This window comes from Podarcis filfolensis, assembly GCF_964270895.1.
Source record: "Podarcis filfolensis genome assembly, chromosome: 6".
Lineage (NCBI taxonomy): Eukaryota > Metazoa > Chordata > Lepidosauria > Squamata > Lacertidae > Podarcis > Podarcis filfolensis.
In genome coordinates this window covers 39949653-39968269 of record NC_139609.1, presented here as the reverse complement: position 1 = coordinate 39968269, position 18617 = coordinate 39949653, and the positions used below count along the sequence as shown (strand labels likewise).

Sequence of the window (18617 nt, the reverse complement as noted above, 5' to 3'; positions counted from 1 at the left end):
TCCCAAGATTGTTGGACCTGAATGTAGTCAGTCACCCTGCTAAGGTCACAGATGAACATTTTATGATAAAGTACATTGGTCCATCCCAATCCATAAATCCACCCAGCAACTGAACAGGAAGCATTCAAGGTTATTCTGACAAGGAGGCATATTTGTAGACTGCCGACTTTCTTCTGAAAGGAAAAATTCTCATACCATGGTGTCATTCACTTGGTATCCAACCTGCTAAAGTCAAGGTTTGAGATTTCTTGCAAGATTGTCAGGATGAGGTTCTCAAACTGAATACTTTAAAGAGACACCTTGAAGTTCTAGAGAGCATAATTTCCAGACTTCTTCCTATATTAAGATTTTTAAGGGTAAGTGCTGTTCTCTTTTTAGAACCTATATTCAAGACTTCCTTTGATACACTATGCACAGTATTGTGTTATTTCTTATGCATTGAAAATATCATTTTTTATCTCTTCCTCCAGGAGGGTGTTGGAGCTGGGTTCCATGCCAGGCCAGCCTATATTTGTGAGCGAGTATGCCTTTCACATGTCACAATGGTTCTTCACCTCAGTCCAGGCTTTAAAACATGATTGGGCAGCCCCTTCTGTTTCTGCACACCATTCACATACAAAGTGGAGGGTTGGGTCTGATTTTTACAACAAAAGAAGCACAAGGTTGATACTGGCTCCTCCCCAACCTCTTCCATTGCTTAGGATGCCCCATTGCTTTTTACACTTTTCACCCCAAACTGCTGTCAAGAGTTGGGCTGACAGAAAAGTGCATAGCGTGTCCCCATTCTGTCCAATTTGGCTGTCAGTCTTAAATTCTGGTTGGAGGTGAAAAACCATTCTATTTGTGTGAAGAAGACATAGGCTGGTGCCTTTTTTTTTTTTTTAACTGTTGGCAAGAACTGGCATGGTTCTCTTTCTCTCTTTTCTGGTCTTATTTATTATTGGGGAAAGGTAGGGATTCCCCTTATGTACAAAATGCCCTCAAGGTATTTTTCTTCAGTACAACACATTTCCTGGTAGATTCCTCTTTTTCATAACTGTGACATGTTAATAGAAGTATGAAGGTGTTTACTTCCTCCATTGCAAAGTTGCTCAAGCCCTGCATTTTAGAAACTTTGAAAAAGAAAAAAGAACCATGGGACTTCCTCTGCATTATATGTCATATCTCATTTGCAAGAGGGACCAGCATCTTGCTGTGTCCTGCAATCTGGAGTGTCCCTGGAGGCGTGTAGATAAGCTTCATATCTCTTTGTAAGATATTACAGAATTGAGACACTTTCATCTGCAAATGCTGTGTTTGGGCATACAGTACTTCAGGCTATCCTAGACTAATTCTTTTCTTCTTAACAGGAGAGTTAGTGTTCACTTTATTTGGAGTATACCCTTTCTTTACTGCCCAGTGGCACACACTACATTGTGGGGTTGTACTGCTTTGGTACACCCCATTCACCTGGAGTGACAACAGATATAACTTAAAGAACAGCCAAGTGATTCTTACCTATTACTTGATCTTCAGCTATATCTGCTGCCACTGTTGGTTGTCCCTCTAAGAACAAAGAATGTGTGTGTATATATAAACCAAAAGAGAAAACAAAGCTGGAAAATATGTTAGTGTAGTTTCTGAGATTTGTATAGCCTTGAGGAAAGAAAACTGCTACATTGAAGGGGAATGAAAATGTCTTCCCTGTTCCTAAACTTTGGTTTTGACGCTGCAGTTTTGGTTTATATTTTTTGAGATTTTTGAAGTGCTGTTTCTTGCTTGCTGCTTGGGAAGTTATTGACAGAGAAACCACAGGAAAGGGTCGTTGAGGTGGTCTTTGATGATGATGATGATGATGATGATGATGATGATAATTTACAGTCATACCTCATGTTACGGACGCTTCAGGTTACGTGTTTTCGGGTTACGGACTGCGGGAAACCCAGAAGTACCATAACAGTTTACTTCCGGGTTTTGCGGCTCGTGCATGCGCAGAAGTGCCAAATTGCGCCGGTGCCTGCACACACACAGCGCTTCAGGATTTGAACGCTGTGGGTTGCAGACATGCCTCCGTCATGGATTACGTCCGCAACCCGAGGTTCCACTGTATTATTTATACCCTACCCATCTGGCTGGGTTTCCCCAGCCACTTTTGGCTGCTTCCAACAGAATATTAAAAACACAATAAAACATCAATCATTAAAAATTTCCCTAAACAGGGCTGCCTTCAGATGTCTTCTAAAAGTCAGATAATTGTTTATTTCTTTGTCATCTGATGGGAGGGCATTCCACAGGGCCGGCGCCACTACCGAGAAGGCCCTCTGCCTGGTTCCCTGCAACCTCACATCTCACAGTGAGGGAACCACCAGAAGGCCCTTGGCGCTGGACCTCAGTGTCCGGGCTGAATGATGGGGTGGAGACACTCCTTCAGATATACTGAGCCGAGGCCATGTACTGATACCAGTACACTTTCTATCCTGAACAGTGAAGCATATCCTATACTCCTGGAGTAGCAGTGAGATAATTCATCTCAGAGGTAAGAATCTTGTTGGCCCTTTCCCTCACATTTGGTCAACTGTTTTATTATTTACTTAGTAAGACATTTATATTATGTCCTTCTGGTGTAAAAACGCTATTGCAATTTCATTCTCATCAGGAGAAGCCCCGCTTGTGCCTTCTCCAAAACTGGCTTGGGAGAGGGATTGGGAGAACACACAGAACAGTGTGTTGGGTGCGAAGAGGAAGGATTGTTCCATCCGGCAAGCTGAAAAGTTTGCCATGATGAAATCACTAGCTCAGTGTTGAATTTCTCCCTACATATTTTATAATCTATCTTTGTCATAATACAGTTAATATTGTGACTATTTTACAGCCACTTTTCAGATTACACTGAGATGACAGGTTTAAGGGAAAGATCTAGAGAAAAAAATGATCTGGAATAATTTTTAAAATTTGGACACTATAATTAACAATGGGTCCACCATGTCTGCCTGCTTGTTGGCATAAATCATCACAGGTCCGATCAGCATTTTAAACTGCTCTGTGGTGCACATATGCAGCAGTACTATGATGGCTCTAAATAGGGCAGTTCAGATATTTCAAAGCACTTGAGATTAGTACAGTGTGAAGTAATTTAAAATTATTGTACTGCAATTAATTTTAAATAACTGAACTCTGCATATGTCTAGAAAGCCATACAGATCCAATTGGAAGCTCTCTAAAATTTTAAATGGCCCAATAAATTTAAATCACGTTAGAATTCATAGAAGTGGATAATGTAAATCAGTTGTAAGGGCAGGTTAGGAAATGGATAGGAGGACGGAGACTCTAATTTGAATAGATATATATTTTCAGTTTGGAGTTTATAATGATGAAATGTGATCTTAAGTTCTCTAAGATAAGGAGGGCATCAATTGTTGATCCGTGTTGTTCTTTATTTTTTCATATTGTGGATGCTCAGGAATGCAAGTTTCCATTAATACTTTTTTCTGTATTGCAAGGGTTGTGTTGTTATCACTCTACCTCCTTTGTCATACCTTTGTCATGGCTCAGATAATACCGGTAGGAGCCTATGACTAGCCCCAAAACATATTTTACCATAAAGTAAAAGTAGCCTAGAAATTTTACATATGCTACACCATGGTGGTAACTTACTGCCATAGAAGAATGAAGAGCCAGTCCAAGTATTATGAAGAAATGATAAACGTGCTAGCACCAATGAACACTTTGGTACTAACCAGTGATAGCAGGAACACCAATAGGAAATGAGGTTAATTCCAGCTCTTTTGAGAGAGCCATAAATGATTTCAAATTTGGAATGTTTTCATGGTGAATTTTTGGTTGTAGAATCTTCACAACTTTTATTCAGCTCCACCTATTGATGCAAAGGTATAAGTACTCATACCTACGCTAATTCAACTCTTCTCCCCCCCCCCCCCTTTGGAATTTGCTTCATCTCCTTTTTCTAAACCGCCAACCCCTAATCAGTATACCATTGGAGCCATTGTTACTTTCCTTGGCAACCAGTTAGGAAGTGAGTGCAAGTCCCAAGACTGGGTGCTGAACAAAAAGTTCTTTATGAAGTGCTTTAAGGTGCAGGTTACTGTTGGTTGCGTATAAGAGGGTTTTTTCTTTTTGGTTTTTTTTTAAGGGTTCCCTCCCAATCTTGACTCACGTCTTGCAGGCAAATCCAGAGTGGTGGAACTGCAGGAGGCCCCTCAAGAGCTCCTTCCTTGAAGCTGTACCTTTCTTTTAGACAGTTGTCATTATCTTTGTCTAAAGGTCACGGCTAAATTGAATAAAAGGAAAGCTGTGTGTTCCTGTCGATGCACAAAGGCAGTATTGACTTTCCTAATCCAGTTTGCTGAGGGGTGAGAGAATTAAATTAGATATCTAAGCACAGAAATTGAGAGCCTTTGAAAACAAAGATAAGGAGACAGGCTGTATTTTCCCCCTTTTTTTCCCTGGGAGCTCTGGGCTCACGATTTTGCAGGTGTGTCATCTGATCCATGGCTTGCATCGATCAAAACTGTGCCAATGCATATTTAATTAGCAAGGGGACCCTGGATGCATTATGGCCATCATCCGTATATTGAATGGACTGTCAGACTTTTTGAATGCTTCCCAGCTACCCCCCCTCCTCCCACCCCGCTTGCTTTGTCGTTTGGGGAGCTTCTGCATTTTGTCTGAGCAGCTAAAAGTTTCTTTGTTTTTAGTTGCTGATGCATACAACACGACTGAGGAGAATACAAACAAGTTAAGTTTATTTTGTCTTCGGGGGAGGGGAAGCCTGAAAATTTGGGTTTTAATTCCTTTGGGCAACAGATTTTCTCCTCCTGTGTTGTTCTTTTTTAGCATAGTTGTGCAGTGTTTTAAGAATATTTTCATAAAGCCGGAAGCCTTTTATGACAGTATGAATTAAGTCAAAAGTTAATGTATGCTGCTACAAAAGAAATATGGTCTAGTAATAAACAAAGAGAGCAAACCTCTAAAAAAGCAAACATTTATAAGTGTATTAAAAACTAGTAACAAATTCCCCCTCCCCTCTGAAACTCTGTTGCCTATCACTCCATACCAGTACATTGTTCATGCAAAAAATAGAATAACTTAAACTGAAGCGAAATTCTATATTTTTTTGAGCCTTGTAAATATCATAATCATATTATATATACAGTTCTTGAGATATAGCCTGCAATAAGGATCTTTTGTGCAGCCCCCTTCCCCCCCCAAAAAAAAGTCACCTTGGAGTTTCTGGGAACTCCTTTTTACAAAGCTTGACAACTCAGACAAAGTGTTGCTTGCTAAACAGATGTAATACACAAAGTCTGCTTAGAATAAAGGGCAGCAGACTGTGCGCACATGTTTTGGTTTCATTCATGCTCATCAGCATAGTCTAGCTAGTTGTTTTTGCTCATCTACTTATGGGCTGTCTTAGTACAATTTTCTGGTAAAGTAACAAGGAGTGGGAGGTTGGGGGGATTGGCCACAAAAGTTTGCTGCAAGGGCTCCTGGGAAATATATTTGCAGACATCTTCTCACAAAGGCTGACTGCTTCCTGGCTTAGACAGAGTGTTGCCTGATAAACAGACTTAACACAGAAATGTCTGTCTGGAATAAACAACAGCAAGCTTTGATTTACATTTCTATTATCAAAGATAATCTCTTTCCCAGTGTATGGGAATTAAGAGTCCTCTCACAAAAATGAGGCTAGGGTTGCTGTGATTTTACCACTGTGTGGAACCTTTTTTCTCAGGAGTTAATGGGATACAACTTAGGTAAATAGAGTTGCTGAAAAGGAAAGGACTTTGAAGTTAAGGGGTAGGGTAGAGCAGTGAAGAGCACTTGAGCAACAAGTTGAATATACTGTACCTGTATCTATACTGCTGAGGGAAAATTAGAAGCTGATGTAAGTTGCAGGTGGTAAGCAAATCCACCAATTATTTTTTTTTCAAATGCCCACCTTAGGCTAGGGATGGGGATTTGTTGGGGGGGGAGTGTTAGGGAACACTGTTGGAGTACCCTCAGGCAGTCCTGCATCTCTTTATACTTACCCAAGAAAGCGCACAGACTTATCACAGAGTTTCCTCCCTGGTGTAAAGCTTCATTTTGTTGCCATTAATGGCTCTGTCCTCTCCATCCACATCACTGAAACTGGAAATGCCTGTCCTCACCATACTTCTTTCTGAGTCCTTTGATTATATACGTAGCAAGGGATCACACCTCTATTTTCTGAAAAGCATTCATGGGGGAAATAAACCATCCCACAAAGTTCTGCCTGTTATTCAAATCAGGCTCCCAATTGACACTCCCAGTGACTACTACTCTCAGAAAACTCTACAAATGTGCTACCTTGCCTCTACCTATTGGGTTTTTAGATGTTAAGAGACATGAGTGTTGTCCCATAGCATCGTTCTTTGACTCCATGAAACTAAAATATGTATAACCTAGTCCTAAACATGTTTATTCAGACATAGTTGGGCACTGTTGGGTTCACTGAGAGTTCCTTCACCGTGTATATGTTCAGTATTGCAACTCATGACAGCAAAAGCAATTTCCACGTGTGAAAGAAAAGCCACATGTGGGCAAAGATCAGAGAAAGTATATATTCCTCTTGCCCCCAAAATATTTTCAATGGAGATATTTGACATACTTTGCTCAGTGAATATGTGATCTGTAGCCATAAACTAGCCAATAGTATTATTTTCCTTCAATCTTCTACTCATAGTCTTCTGCACATGTTTATTTATAAATGTCATTATTATTCATTATGAATAATGACTTTTTGGGTTTGAATGACCTGTCGTCTTCTCAGTTCCAATTGTTAATGGGTTTATAGGTTTATCCCCAAGTTGTCAGGGGAAAAATAGAGAGTAGAATTCTTTGAATCAAAAAGGTCAAAAGGCTTTTTCTATGTTAGAGAAAGAGGCCGCAGCTTTCTGTGGTTTTTAGAGACTGATAAAGTTTCAGGATCCAAGTTAGGATTTTGATATAATATTACTGTGCCTGTGAAAGTCAAGAAATCCTGTCTAAGGGCTAAAAAGTCTCAGAAAACCTGATCATGAAATCAGATGCTGCATCAGAAGAAGAAAGTTTGGCTCGTCTGTCATGCCATTTCTCTCATTAGACACAGTATATTCATCAAAAGTAGAGGAAATATATGTGATTACTAGGGGCTGTCTTGCTTTCCGTTGCTGCCCACATACCCATCCACCCCTTGCGAATTCACCCCCTTTACACCTTGCCCCAAGCCCCTATCCCCTCACAACGCCCTCCAACCCACTTCACTTCACAGCCCCTTCTCCTTCACCATCCCAGCCTACCTACTAACCCCTCCCAAGCCATTGCCAACCCAATTCCCTCTCATTGTCCAAAACTCTCCCCTTGCAATGCATCCCAAGATCCCTCTGTCGCTGCCACCATTGACAATGGAAAGGAGAATGGAGAAGAGAAAGTCCACTTAGAGACTCCACAGTATAATTCCTTGGGAGCAGCACCATATAACTAGCTTATACAGCCCCAGAAAAGCTTATCTATAGGCTTTTTTCACCTTCCAATACTGTGATGTTTATGATTTGTTGGAATCCACCAGCAAACGTTTCCTCAAACCAGATTACTGGATGTGTGTGACTAATAATTTACTTCACTATAATGGCTCTATCTCCATCTGTAATAAATTAAAGTCTCACTTTAATAATACCAGGCACAATCTGCTTTTAAATCCCATTGATTTCAGCGGCAGAGTTATGTATATATTTAACTTTCTTCCATTGACGTTAATGAGATTTTAAAATTATTATGTTTAGTTGGATCAGAACTGCCCTGTTTTCATAATAATTTTATAATTATTTATCTTACCTGCCCTAACAGCAATAAAACCTGCTTTGAGGGGAACACCAATTTAGTATGTATATGGTTATGCATTTTTGCATGATTCTTAATTTATGTAGGTGGTGGAATATAACTCTACCTCTGTGTGTTTGTGTATATGAGTGTGTGTGTGGAGGGAGAAAAAAATAAATGAATGGCTAACCTGAATTTATATTAAGTAATAATATTAAGTAATATTAATTTAATTCAAATGTGGATGAAAATTTCTTTCATTTACATAAATTAAATAGGTTATCTACTGTGCACATTGATTTCACTGGATATGTTTTGTGTGCATCAGAACACAAAGTGTGTAATATACTGTAAAAGCAGGATTTTGAGTTATCTTTTTAGCAATCCAAAATAGGGAAGTTACAGTCAGCATACTATTGAATAGGGCTGTGGTGTGTGAACCAAATGAAAACCCTCTGCTGTGTACTTTGCATTTTTAGGACTGCTCTGTGAATTTCCTCTTTAATAACCAAACACTGAAACTCTTGACTGTGTCAAATCATCTTCAGTATCTGAATAAAAATCAAGGAAACAGAATTATATTTTGTTTTGAAACATTTTGGTAGTTTGCTTTCTTCAGAGCCATAGTTCCCATGTTTAATCCTGATGGTAGCCGAAAAGACTGAAGGGTCTTTTCAAAAACAGAATAAATTTAAAGATAGCCTGGATGAAAAATACAAGGTCAGAAAAAGTATAAAATATGGGATAAATTTGTGACATCCAAGCTTTATTGTATTTCAAATCCAAGAACGACATAGTATAGTTTTATATTCCTTGTTTGCAACATAATATCATAATATCCTTTTACATTACTTGTTTATATATAATACTTCATTCTAATATTATTGTAATTGTACATGTCAATCAGTATTATATATTTTAGACCCTAGAAGGCACTGAACTCCAGTATAGTTAGGTGTGTCTTGATGCTGCTGTTTTTGTTTTGGGGGGCAATAAATATTGTCTAGCCTCCTAGCTGTTTCCTCTAAGTGCTCCATGCCATGGTATGGGAGGTCAAGTTTTAAATGCACCAATTTCTGACAAAGAAAATTAGCACCATTTTCTGCAGCAGACACATTCCCTTTAATAATCCTGTAATGGTTTGATTTGAATAGAAATACCATGTCACCCACAAAACTCTGCAATGCTTACAAATCTTTCATCTTTGCTGAAGTAGGCCTTAAACACAACTATGAGACTGTTCTGACCAGTTTTGATGCCCATTTCATCCACAAGAGAAATGTAGTTTATGGGAGGACTGGCTTCCATCAAAGAGCTCAGAAGCCATAACCTGGATAATCTCCTAAATCATGCAGTAGTTGTCAAAATGGCACTATGGAGAGTTGGAGAAACAGAAAGAATGTTTGGGACATTGATCCTGTGGACTTTGTTTTAATACCTGACACCAAAGCATGAATCATATGGACAGCATGCAGAATCTCCATACCCTTCTCCCCCCAAAATGGAAATGAAGCTGGAAAGGATGGAGGAATGCATTAATAGGAAGTATTGTAGTATGAACCATTGGTCCCAGATATCAGGACAATTGAGAAAATAAATACGTTTGTAGATCTGAAAAAGCATGATGATGCTGTAGTCAGAAAAAAACAAACCATGTTATTGCAACCTTATAACATGTTGCTGTTCTGTTCTTGTTTAAGAAAAAAGATAAGGTTCTTGTCTTGTTTCCTGACTAGTGTGTCCTCTAAGCCTTCCATGGCAAAAGTGGTATACAATTATATATAAATTTAAAAACAGAGCAAAACAGTGCGACCCAATAGCATGAATACCCTTTAAAAGAATAGCATACAAATACACACACGAAAATGCATGCACACGAAAGCTCATACCAAGAACTAACTTAGTTGGTCTTTAAGGTGCTACTGGAAGAAAAAAAATTTTTTTTGTTTTGACTATGGCAGACCAACACGGCTACCTATCTGTAACCAGCATACAAATAGTTAGCAACTCCTGCAGCCCAGTCATAAACACATTTACTCAGATGTAGGTTGCATGTGAGTTATTCCTAAATAGGAGTGCATAGGATTACAGAATTAGAATTTTAACGTGCAAGCCATTTCATCTTAAATGACAGTATAATAATACTATCTCACAACACTGAAATTTGGCACAGTGCTAAATGAGTTGTTTATTTTTTAATCATTTTCGTTTCTTTTACAAAAATCAAGGAAAAATTACTTGTTAATGTTTGGTAATAAAGCCACTAATTCTGAAATCCACTATGTCACTAACAGTTTGGTTGAACTGAACACACATTGAAAAAATGCATTTGAATGAAACTTATTTTAGATGTTTAGATGTACAATTGTAAATATACACATCGTTTCATGTACTTAAATTAGCTATAGTTTCTTAGTTGATACGGGCTTGTCTATTTTACTCTACAGTGGTACCTCGGGTTACAGACGCTTCAGGTTATAGACTCCGCTAACCCAGAAATAGTACCTCGGGTTGAGAACTTTGCTTCAGGATGAGAACAGAAATCGGGCATCGGCAGCGGGAGGCCGCATTAGCTAAAATGGTACCTCAGGTTAAGAACAGTTTCAGGTTAAGAATGGACCTCCAGAATGAATTAAGTTCTTAACCCGAGGTACCATTGTATAACAAATGCATATTGACAGGAGGTGGGGGGGGGGGAATCCATATGGAGTATCAAAAGTTTCTTTATGGTAGTCTGATAATTAAAATATTCATTAGCTTAAAAGCTAGCACGCTTTTCAAAAAGTAATATGTTATCATAGTTTGACCCAAAGTCATCAGCAGTACTTCTTCTTTCGTGCTGTTAATACCTCAAGGGTGGTGTTATCACTTCATAGCAATAGAAGTAAGATTTTCAATTTAATCACAGTATGGTGTTATGACCTTTTGATCTTGTGTGGAGTTCTCTCTAAAATGTGGTCAAATTTCAGACTTTTTCACTGCACCTTGGAAATTCAAGGTGAAGTCAACTCAAGGGTTGCCACAAGCATAAGCTTCACTCTTTCAATGCCAATTAGACAGAAGGGGGATCTGTAACAAAATGCTGGTTTCAGCCAGCCATGCTTTCTTCCATGATATTATAAGTTGCAGGGGGCTGAAGCAGGGCATTTCATTCCTTCTGCAGGCTCACACATACAATTTCCTGGTTTTCTCTTCCAGCTGACACTCAGCAGTCATGACTACTGAGCACTGAGCATGCTCAGATGACATTGGTCCATTTCTTTTTCGTGGGATTGCCGACTTCAGATATTTTCAATGTCCCTTGTACTTCAGGAAACCTCAAGGTTTCCCAGAGCATTGCTGATAATTCCTTCTTGTTTCTCATTGGCTTTTCTTTGGCACCAAGGTCCTGTTTTGTCACCAGAATCGGTCACGATTCACCACTTGAGTTCACCACTTAAAGAGAGTAATAGATGGCTTTTCTGAGCATTTTTGGCTAACTCTCAGAAAGGCACAGGTATGGGAAGCTCTTCCAGCAGCCGTCTTTCCCCCCCAGTTTTCATCCTCCCCAGCTTCACACACTATCTAGGTTAAGAGAAGAAAGGAAAATAGCAGGTGTGATCCCCAGCTCTTCCGAAGTTTCGAGGTCTGCCAACCCTGGGAATTGCAGCTCTGGGAACCTGAGGCACTGGCATCAAGAACCAGAGAGGTTTCTAGGGTTTAGGAACAGGCTTCTCAGGCTGGAAAAGAATGATAACGTTCAGTCCCCATAGCTCTTTATTCAGGCTGAAATTCATTCAGAAGCTTCTGTGAATTAAAGCAGCTGATTAAGCCTGCGCTTTCATACAAAGGTAGTTAATAATACAAACATGAAAAGGTTAATGTCTCAACAGCAAGTTGTTAGGCTATTGAAAAATAATGACATTGCAGTATTAGGGAATCTCATATGCCCCAAACCCACACTGCATTACAAAGCCAAATTCTTTGCCTGGCGGCATGGTTTTTCAAAGTTTTGTATAATTACGAATTTTGGTTTCAGATTTTGTAGAATTTATTCTACAACAAAGTTTGATTAATGGAAAGCTATGTAATGTAATCTGATTACTCCATTAAAGTTCAGTGAAAATATAATACTGTATATTCTATCGGATGGAAATATAGAGAGATTGCAATATATATCATCTAAAGTCTGGAACTTGGAAATCTTATTTCAACAACCGATTCCTATAATTTTTGGCCATTTTTATGTTTTTTAGATTCAAGTCAGTCTGAAAGTCCAAGCCAGCCAAGTGAAGCTGATATCAAGGACCAGCCAGAAAATGGTAAGTATGTACCTGTTGCTGCCTAAATTCTTTGAGTCCATATCTGTTTGGGTTTTCCCCAGGCAAAATTAGACTTGTACTGTCTCTTAGCAAGTGCCTCACCTGAGCTGTGTGGAGTTGGTTGTCATTAGCAGGGTCGGCAGAGCCCAGTAATCCCCACCTACTGATCACACACCCACCCTTCACTGCTAGTTATCACCACCCCTCCAATTATAGAGTATTAATTTTTTTCTTGAGGAAGGGGATCAGCTGGCTGGGACATGCAAGAACTGAATGGGACATGCAAGAACTGTACTGTTCGAGTGTTGAACATGAACACACACAAAACCCACTGACTTAAGCACTTGAGCAGCTCAATTGATTTGGGGGGAAGTCAGGTGGGTGATGATACTTTGTTACTTTCCTCACTGAGACTTAAGCATGTGCCATTTTGAACATAGCCTTTCCCAGTCAGCAGATTTGCTTTAGATCTTCATTAAGAACAGGTTCAGCATTCCTCATTATGTATGGAATATTGTGGGTGAGCAGCTTCTGCAACACAAATCAGTAAGATGCAAACTGCACCAGCTATTCCTTGAATGTGCCACAGGAGAGTAAAAGCAGCAGCAAAATACATGCGATATTTGAAGAGCTGGGTGCCATTTCAAGTCGAAGAGGATTGAATCCCAGGAAGTCCTTGTGCAAGCGGAATGAATCCCACTAGTGCATTGGAAACCCCCTCCCTCTTCTCCCAGTATGTGTCCCCCTCCCAAACACCTCCTAAATCTGTTCTGAAGAACATATTGGGAAGCAAGGGGAAGGAATGGAATGTTCCACTGCACAAGTGGAAATTGTTTTTCTCATGCAAGGACTCAGACACAACGCAGGAGCTCGAGTCGTTTAAAAAAAAAAAAGCAAAAAGAAGTTGTTTGAAATCCTGATTTCCTATTACTTCTTTTAGATTAAAAAGCATAAACAAACAAAAGTAGAAGACAGCAATGAAAATGTATCAGGAGACATTCTTTAACCCGTGTTCAGCCTTGATAGATCTGTGTCATCCTGCTTCCTGGGCCCCTCTCTTTTCAGAACTCTTTTTCCTCCATGGTGAATTCATGCCATTGCATGCTTTTGTCTAAACATTTTGTTAACATTGTCTTTTTTAAAAAAGAATAAGATAAACTTGACGATTCATAATTTCCCCCCATCAAACTACATCAAATTTATTAGAATGTGTATGGGGACATGGTATGCCTTTCAAACTTCAGCATTTTGAAAAGAAGTCAAGCCCTCTTGAAGGAGGAGGGAGATGGTATTTATAGAACTGTGCAAAGATTAGTGCTGGGATAGTGAAATAGAACATGACAGGAGTTCAAGTCCAGCAAAGCTCTTACGCATCATGCATAACTGTCATTTGACAGACAGAAATTGATAGAACAAGTTTTAACCGTAAATTTAAAAGTTGGGGTTTTTTTCCAAGGAATTGGCTGCTTTTATATGTAAATGCAAACAGGACAGTATACATTAGTGCAGCTGTGCGCCAATGTTTACTGAATTAATTGCTCATTAAATAAATGTAGAGATTTTAGATTCCCTCCCAAAAAAAGGTATTTAGCATCTAAATTGATACTAATTGTAATTCCAGTGCTTTCTTTGTGCTTTGAGTTGCAATACCTTAACTGTACCTCAGTAAAGGAAAGGCACCTTGTTCTTCCTAACAGTAAAAAGTGCTAAATAATGGCATGCAGCTACTCACGGAACTACCGTAGTTTGTTAACCCTTGTGATAATAGTATTGAATTTATAAAGGTGGCCTAAGAATTCATCCACCCACTTATTTATTTATTTAGATAGGGATGTGCATGCATGAGATTTAAGCAGGTTTAAATCAGTAAGAGGGCACTTCAAACTTTCCCATTAGAAGCAATGGGACTTTAAATGTGTTAAACTTTGGCTGAATGGTGGTAAAAAAAAAAAATCTATTGGACATCAAAGACATTATGGCTGTATTGTGGACCACCGGTATGAAATTTACGGCATGTAATGCCTTAAGAGAGAATATTATGAAAATGATATACAGGTGGTACATGACACCAGTCAAGCTTGCAAAAATATATCATTTGCCCGATAACAAATGTTGGAAATGTAAAGAAAATGAAGGTACATTCTTTCACCTTTGGTGGACGTGCCCAAAGATTAAGGCTTTCTGGGAGATGATCTATAATGAAATGAAAAAGGTATTTAAATATACCTTCCTGAAGAAACCAGAGGCCTTTCTCCTGGGCATTGTCGGCCAATTGGTGCCAAAGAAGGATAGAACTTTCTTCATGTATGCAACAACAGCAGCAAGAATACTCATTGCAAAGTATTGGAAGACACAAGATTTACCCACCCTGGAAGAGTGGCAGATGAAGGTGATGGACTATATGGAATTAGCGGAAATGACTGGCAGAATCCGAGACCTGGGAGAAGAGTTGGTGGAAGAAGATTGGAAGAAATTTAAAGACTATCTGCAGAAACACTGTAAAATTAATTAATGTTAAAAATGATGTTGGATTGAAAATAAGTGGCATTAGCAACAAAGTTAATGAGAATATGCAAAAATGAATTGATAATGGATGAAAATATAGAGTTATAATATGTTAAGATATAGAGTTAAGATAAATGAAAGAGGGTAAGGATTTGCTGATTTGATTATTTAAATGGGAATACAAAAAGGGGAGGTGTGAGGAGGTCAAGGAAACAAGCTTATGAGTTTAAAGTTACAAAAAATGGATTTGTTTTTAATTCTTTTTTATCTATCTGTTTTTTGTATTTTGTATTTTTATTTTTATTTTTGCTTTTTTATGTATTTTTGTATGTTTTCTTTTTTTATCTTTTTCTTTTCCTATGTTTTTTTGGGGGGGGGGATTCTGTAAACCTATGTTTTTGTAAAATTTCAATAAATATATTTAAAAAAAGAAAAAGAAAAGAAAAATAACCCAAGCAGAAAGTGTTAAATAGCTCCTTCCCACCCTCAACTTCCATTCCGGCTTTGCATTCTGAAGAGAGAAACAGAGAGAGAGTTACATGCAGTTGTGTATCATGTATAAATTGGCCCTAACCTTACAATAATGTCATTGCTATGCATGACTGTCTTTCCTAAGGCTGCCCCTTCATTGTAGAAGATAGATCAATATCTCAAAGAGACTTTGATGAAATCAGAGAATGACTCTCCTGGCATTTGCATGTTGAACCCAGTCTCATACTGCATTGCCATAATTCAATTGAATGCATGTTGAAATGATAAGTAATGCAGTTAAAAAGTGGTTCGTGTCATCTTGCTAACATTCTTACAGAACCTCATCTTTATACCCATGCTTCTGAATATTGTTCAGGAGAAGGTTTTGCTCGAAGCTGCCATATTTATCACAATATGGAAGCAAACAGTTTGGCTTATAATATCATTAAAATTGCAGTTCGAGGACTACAAGTTCTGGAGTAGCTATTCCTTTGAGATAAATTAGTAGGAGGAAAGAGTTAATAACAAGTAAAGTAGGTAGAAAGGGTGCCCAGTCACATGACACAGAAATAGAGCTGAATTATGGATATAGATATTTATTCATTACAAATGTAACAGGAAACCATGGTTTCCCATTGCAAGACTTCCATTATAAGCCTTGTGGTTGTTCGCTCCTCCTTTCCTCTTGTCCTTCATGCATGAGGAGTGGAGATTAAAAACTTTGACTCTTGGTTTTGAATAAATCAATTTCCTGCTCATATGATTCATCTCTAACATAACCAATAGTTGGCTATCTATTCACCTTTCTTGTGGTTTCAGGTGGCTTCTCACTGATAAAGCACCAAAACTGAATTGATAAGATAAATGTACTAGGTGAAGATCAGTTCCAACATGAACCATAAAACCATCTCTGTGCAAAGAGTATGTTCTCCATAGATTTGCACCCTTACTGATTCATGTCTGGTACAGAGGTCACTGGTGCCCACCAATGCACTATGCCACAATCTGCTTACCATGGCAGCACTGTGCCCAAGAACAGCAAACACTCTTTACTGCATGCATTACCCATCCATAATAAAGTGTTTTCCTTCCCTTATTGCTTCTAATCCCAAATTCTGAAGTTGTTAATCCTGTTTCTAGAACTTTGAGGGACAGGGGAGGTGACTACATAGAAAACTGTTGGAAAAACTACTAAGCAACCTTTCCCCTGCTCTAGAAGTACTTTTGTATATTGGCTATTAGTGAAAATTACCATACAGTGGTACCTCAGTTTACACACTTAATCCATTCCGGAAGTCTGTTCTTAAACCGAAGCTGTTCTTAAACCAAGGCGCACTTTCCCATATGAGGCCTCTTGCCACCGGTGCCCTTCCACCGTTTGGATTCTGTTCTTAGACCAAGGTGAAGTTCTCAAAAACTTCCGGTTTTGCGGAGTTCGTAAACCAAATCGTTTATAAACAGGACTGTTCTTAAACCGAGGTACCACTGTACTGTATATTTTTTTTAATGCATATAGCTTGGATATGCTATTGCATATTTAGTGTGTTTTCATATTAAAGTCAAAAGTATGCAATTATTTGCAAAGGTCTTTTATGTTATAGTCAGTCTTATACAGTTACTCCCCCGATCATAAATCTTGTGCAGGTTTACTGGTAACATTGACTTCAGCAAGACTTTCCCTGACATAAGTGTGCACAGGATTCCAGCCATAGTCTGGCTGTTGGCATCACTGCCATTCTGCTGTAGAGCTCCTGTGGAAGTTGGCTGTCAATCCAACGTCATATCGGGGAGTCACTCAAGGTCAGTTCTCAAGACAATGTTCAGGCCAAACATGAAGGCTGCCTCAACAGTGACCTACAGGTTGCAAGAGCTACAAATTGACAGAGCACTTTGGATGTCACAGCTGTTAACCATTAACCTCCGCAAGAAACACATTCTGATAAAAAGAAATCATCCAAGCAAATACTGACACAAAGTACTGATAGCATGCAGCAAATGTTTGTGGCCTGACCACATGGTGCCTGAAGGACATGACATACTCATTGCACTTTGAAGTTAGCAGTCTCTGTGAAGGAATAGGCAATGTAGCAAAAATAAGTATCTGGTTTCTCAAGACAGGAGAGGACACACACACACATGAATATATATGTAGTCACAATCCAAGAATCACTTATTCCATGTCCAGTGGGACACCTCCATGCTGTTTCACATTCAGTTTGCTTCTCAACTTATTCAAAGAGCAGGTTTTGTTCAAAACCGACTGGGGTCAAGGTATTTAGAACCTTATAACCTGTTCATCAATTAAGATAATCTTCTCTAAGTGTGGCTCCTCCTTGGAAATTAGGTGAGTGACTACCAGAGAACATGTTTTTTCTCGTGTGCCAAACAAACTCTGGAACTTTCCTCCTAGGCATGGCTGATGGTTGCTTCATTGCACTGAGAGACGTGTGCTCAGTTTTCATGTTCTTTTAGAGATGACCTTTTAATTGGTTTAGTTTCTATTTTTATCTTGCTGAATGTTTATTGTGTTTATCTATTGTAGGCTTTATTGGTGTTTTAATCCAATTTATTATTTATTATGCTTCTGATATGGATTTGGTTTGCAGGCACTTATCAAAAGACAAGGTATAAATCTTTGTAAGTGAATAAATGATGGAAGGAAGGAGAGTTTGAGAACAATCCTGTACCCACACAGGAAGATAGCTGGGTGTTAGGGCCATTCCAGAAGTGGGTACCTGCAAGGGAAAATGCTGTAGGCTGGTAATAAAGAAGATTTAATCAGAAAAATTGTACAGTGGTACCTCTGGTTATGAACTAAATTCATTCTGGAGGTCCGTTCTTAACCTGAAACTGTTCTTAACTAGAACCATGCTTTCGCTAATGGGGCCTCTTGCTGCTGCTGCGCCGCCAGCACACGATTTCCGTTCTCATCCTGGGGCAAAGTTCTCAACTCGAGGTAACTCTTCCAGGTTAGCTGAGTTTGTAACCTGAAGCGTTTGTAATCTGAGGCGTTTGTAACTCGAGGTACCACTGTACTTGTTCAGCAAGAATTCCAAGGAGGATAATATAGAGAAACATAAGTTATTGTTTGTTTGTTTTTGTTTTTGTTTTTTTACTGTGACTGTAGTTCAAAATGGTTGTGCAGATATGAAACTGAGTTCTAAATCTTCCATCATATGTAATACGATTCTACAGCACTAGACTCCCAAAACAGTTAGCCCAAAAAGTTTCTTCCTTAAAAATGTCTCAAGCTGTGCTACAAATTAGTGTATCTTTTGCTGTCAACCCAGTAACCCTTGTCCTCAATTTGCATACCATAGCTTCTTTTTTAACTCCCTCGTTTAACAGGTCCAATGAAAGACCTGTTACTTGCAGTGAAATACAATAATTAGCCACTTATTTCCTGTTTCGTGTATTAATTGAAAGGGCTTGCACTGTAAATATAGAACCTGTAGATAAAAGTGCACTCTAAAAATCAGTCAGTTAATAGAAGTATTCATTACTTGGTCGTAATCAAGGAAG

General features: G+C 38.8%; 1 protein-coding gene across 17 annotated transcripts in view; it reads left to right on the top strand.

The window, feature by feature from the left end:
* Positions 1-18617, top strand: part of NFIA (nuclear factor I A) — a 406395-nt gene that overhangs the window by 272838 nt on the left and 114940 nt on the right. For all 17 annotated transcript variants that reach the window (XM_083621271.1, XM_083621276.1, XM_083621267.1 and 14 more), the window contains exon 3: positions 12054-12119. In XM_083621271.1, coding sequence (XP_083477397.1) covers positions 12054-12119 — 66 coding nt within the window. The remainder of the gene's footprint in view (positions 1-12053; positions 12120-18617) is intronic.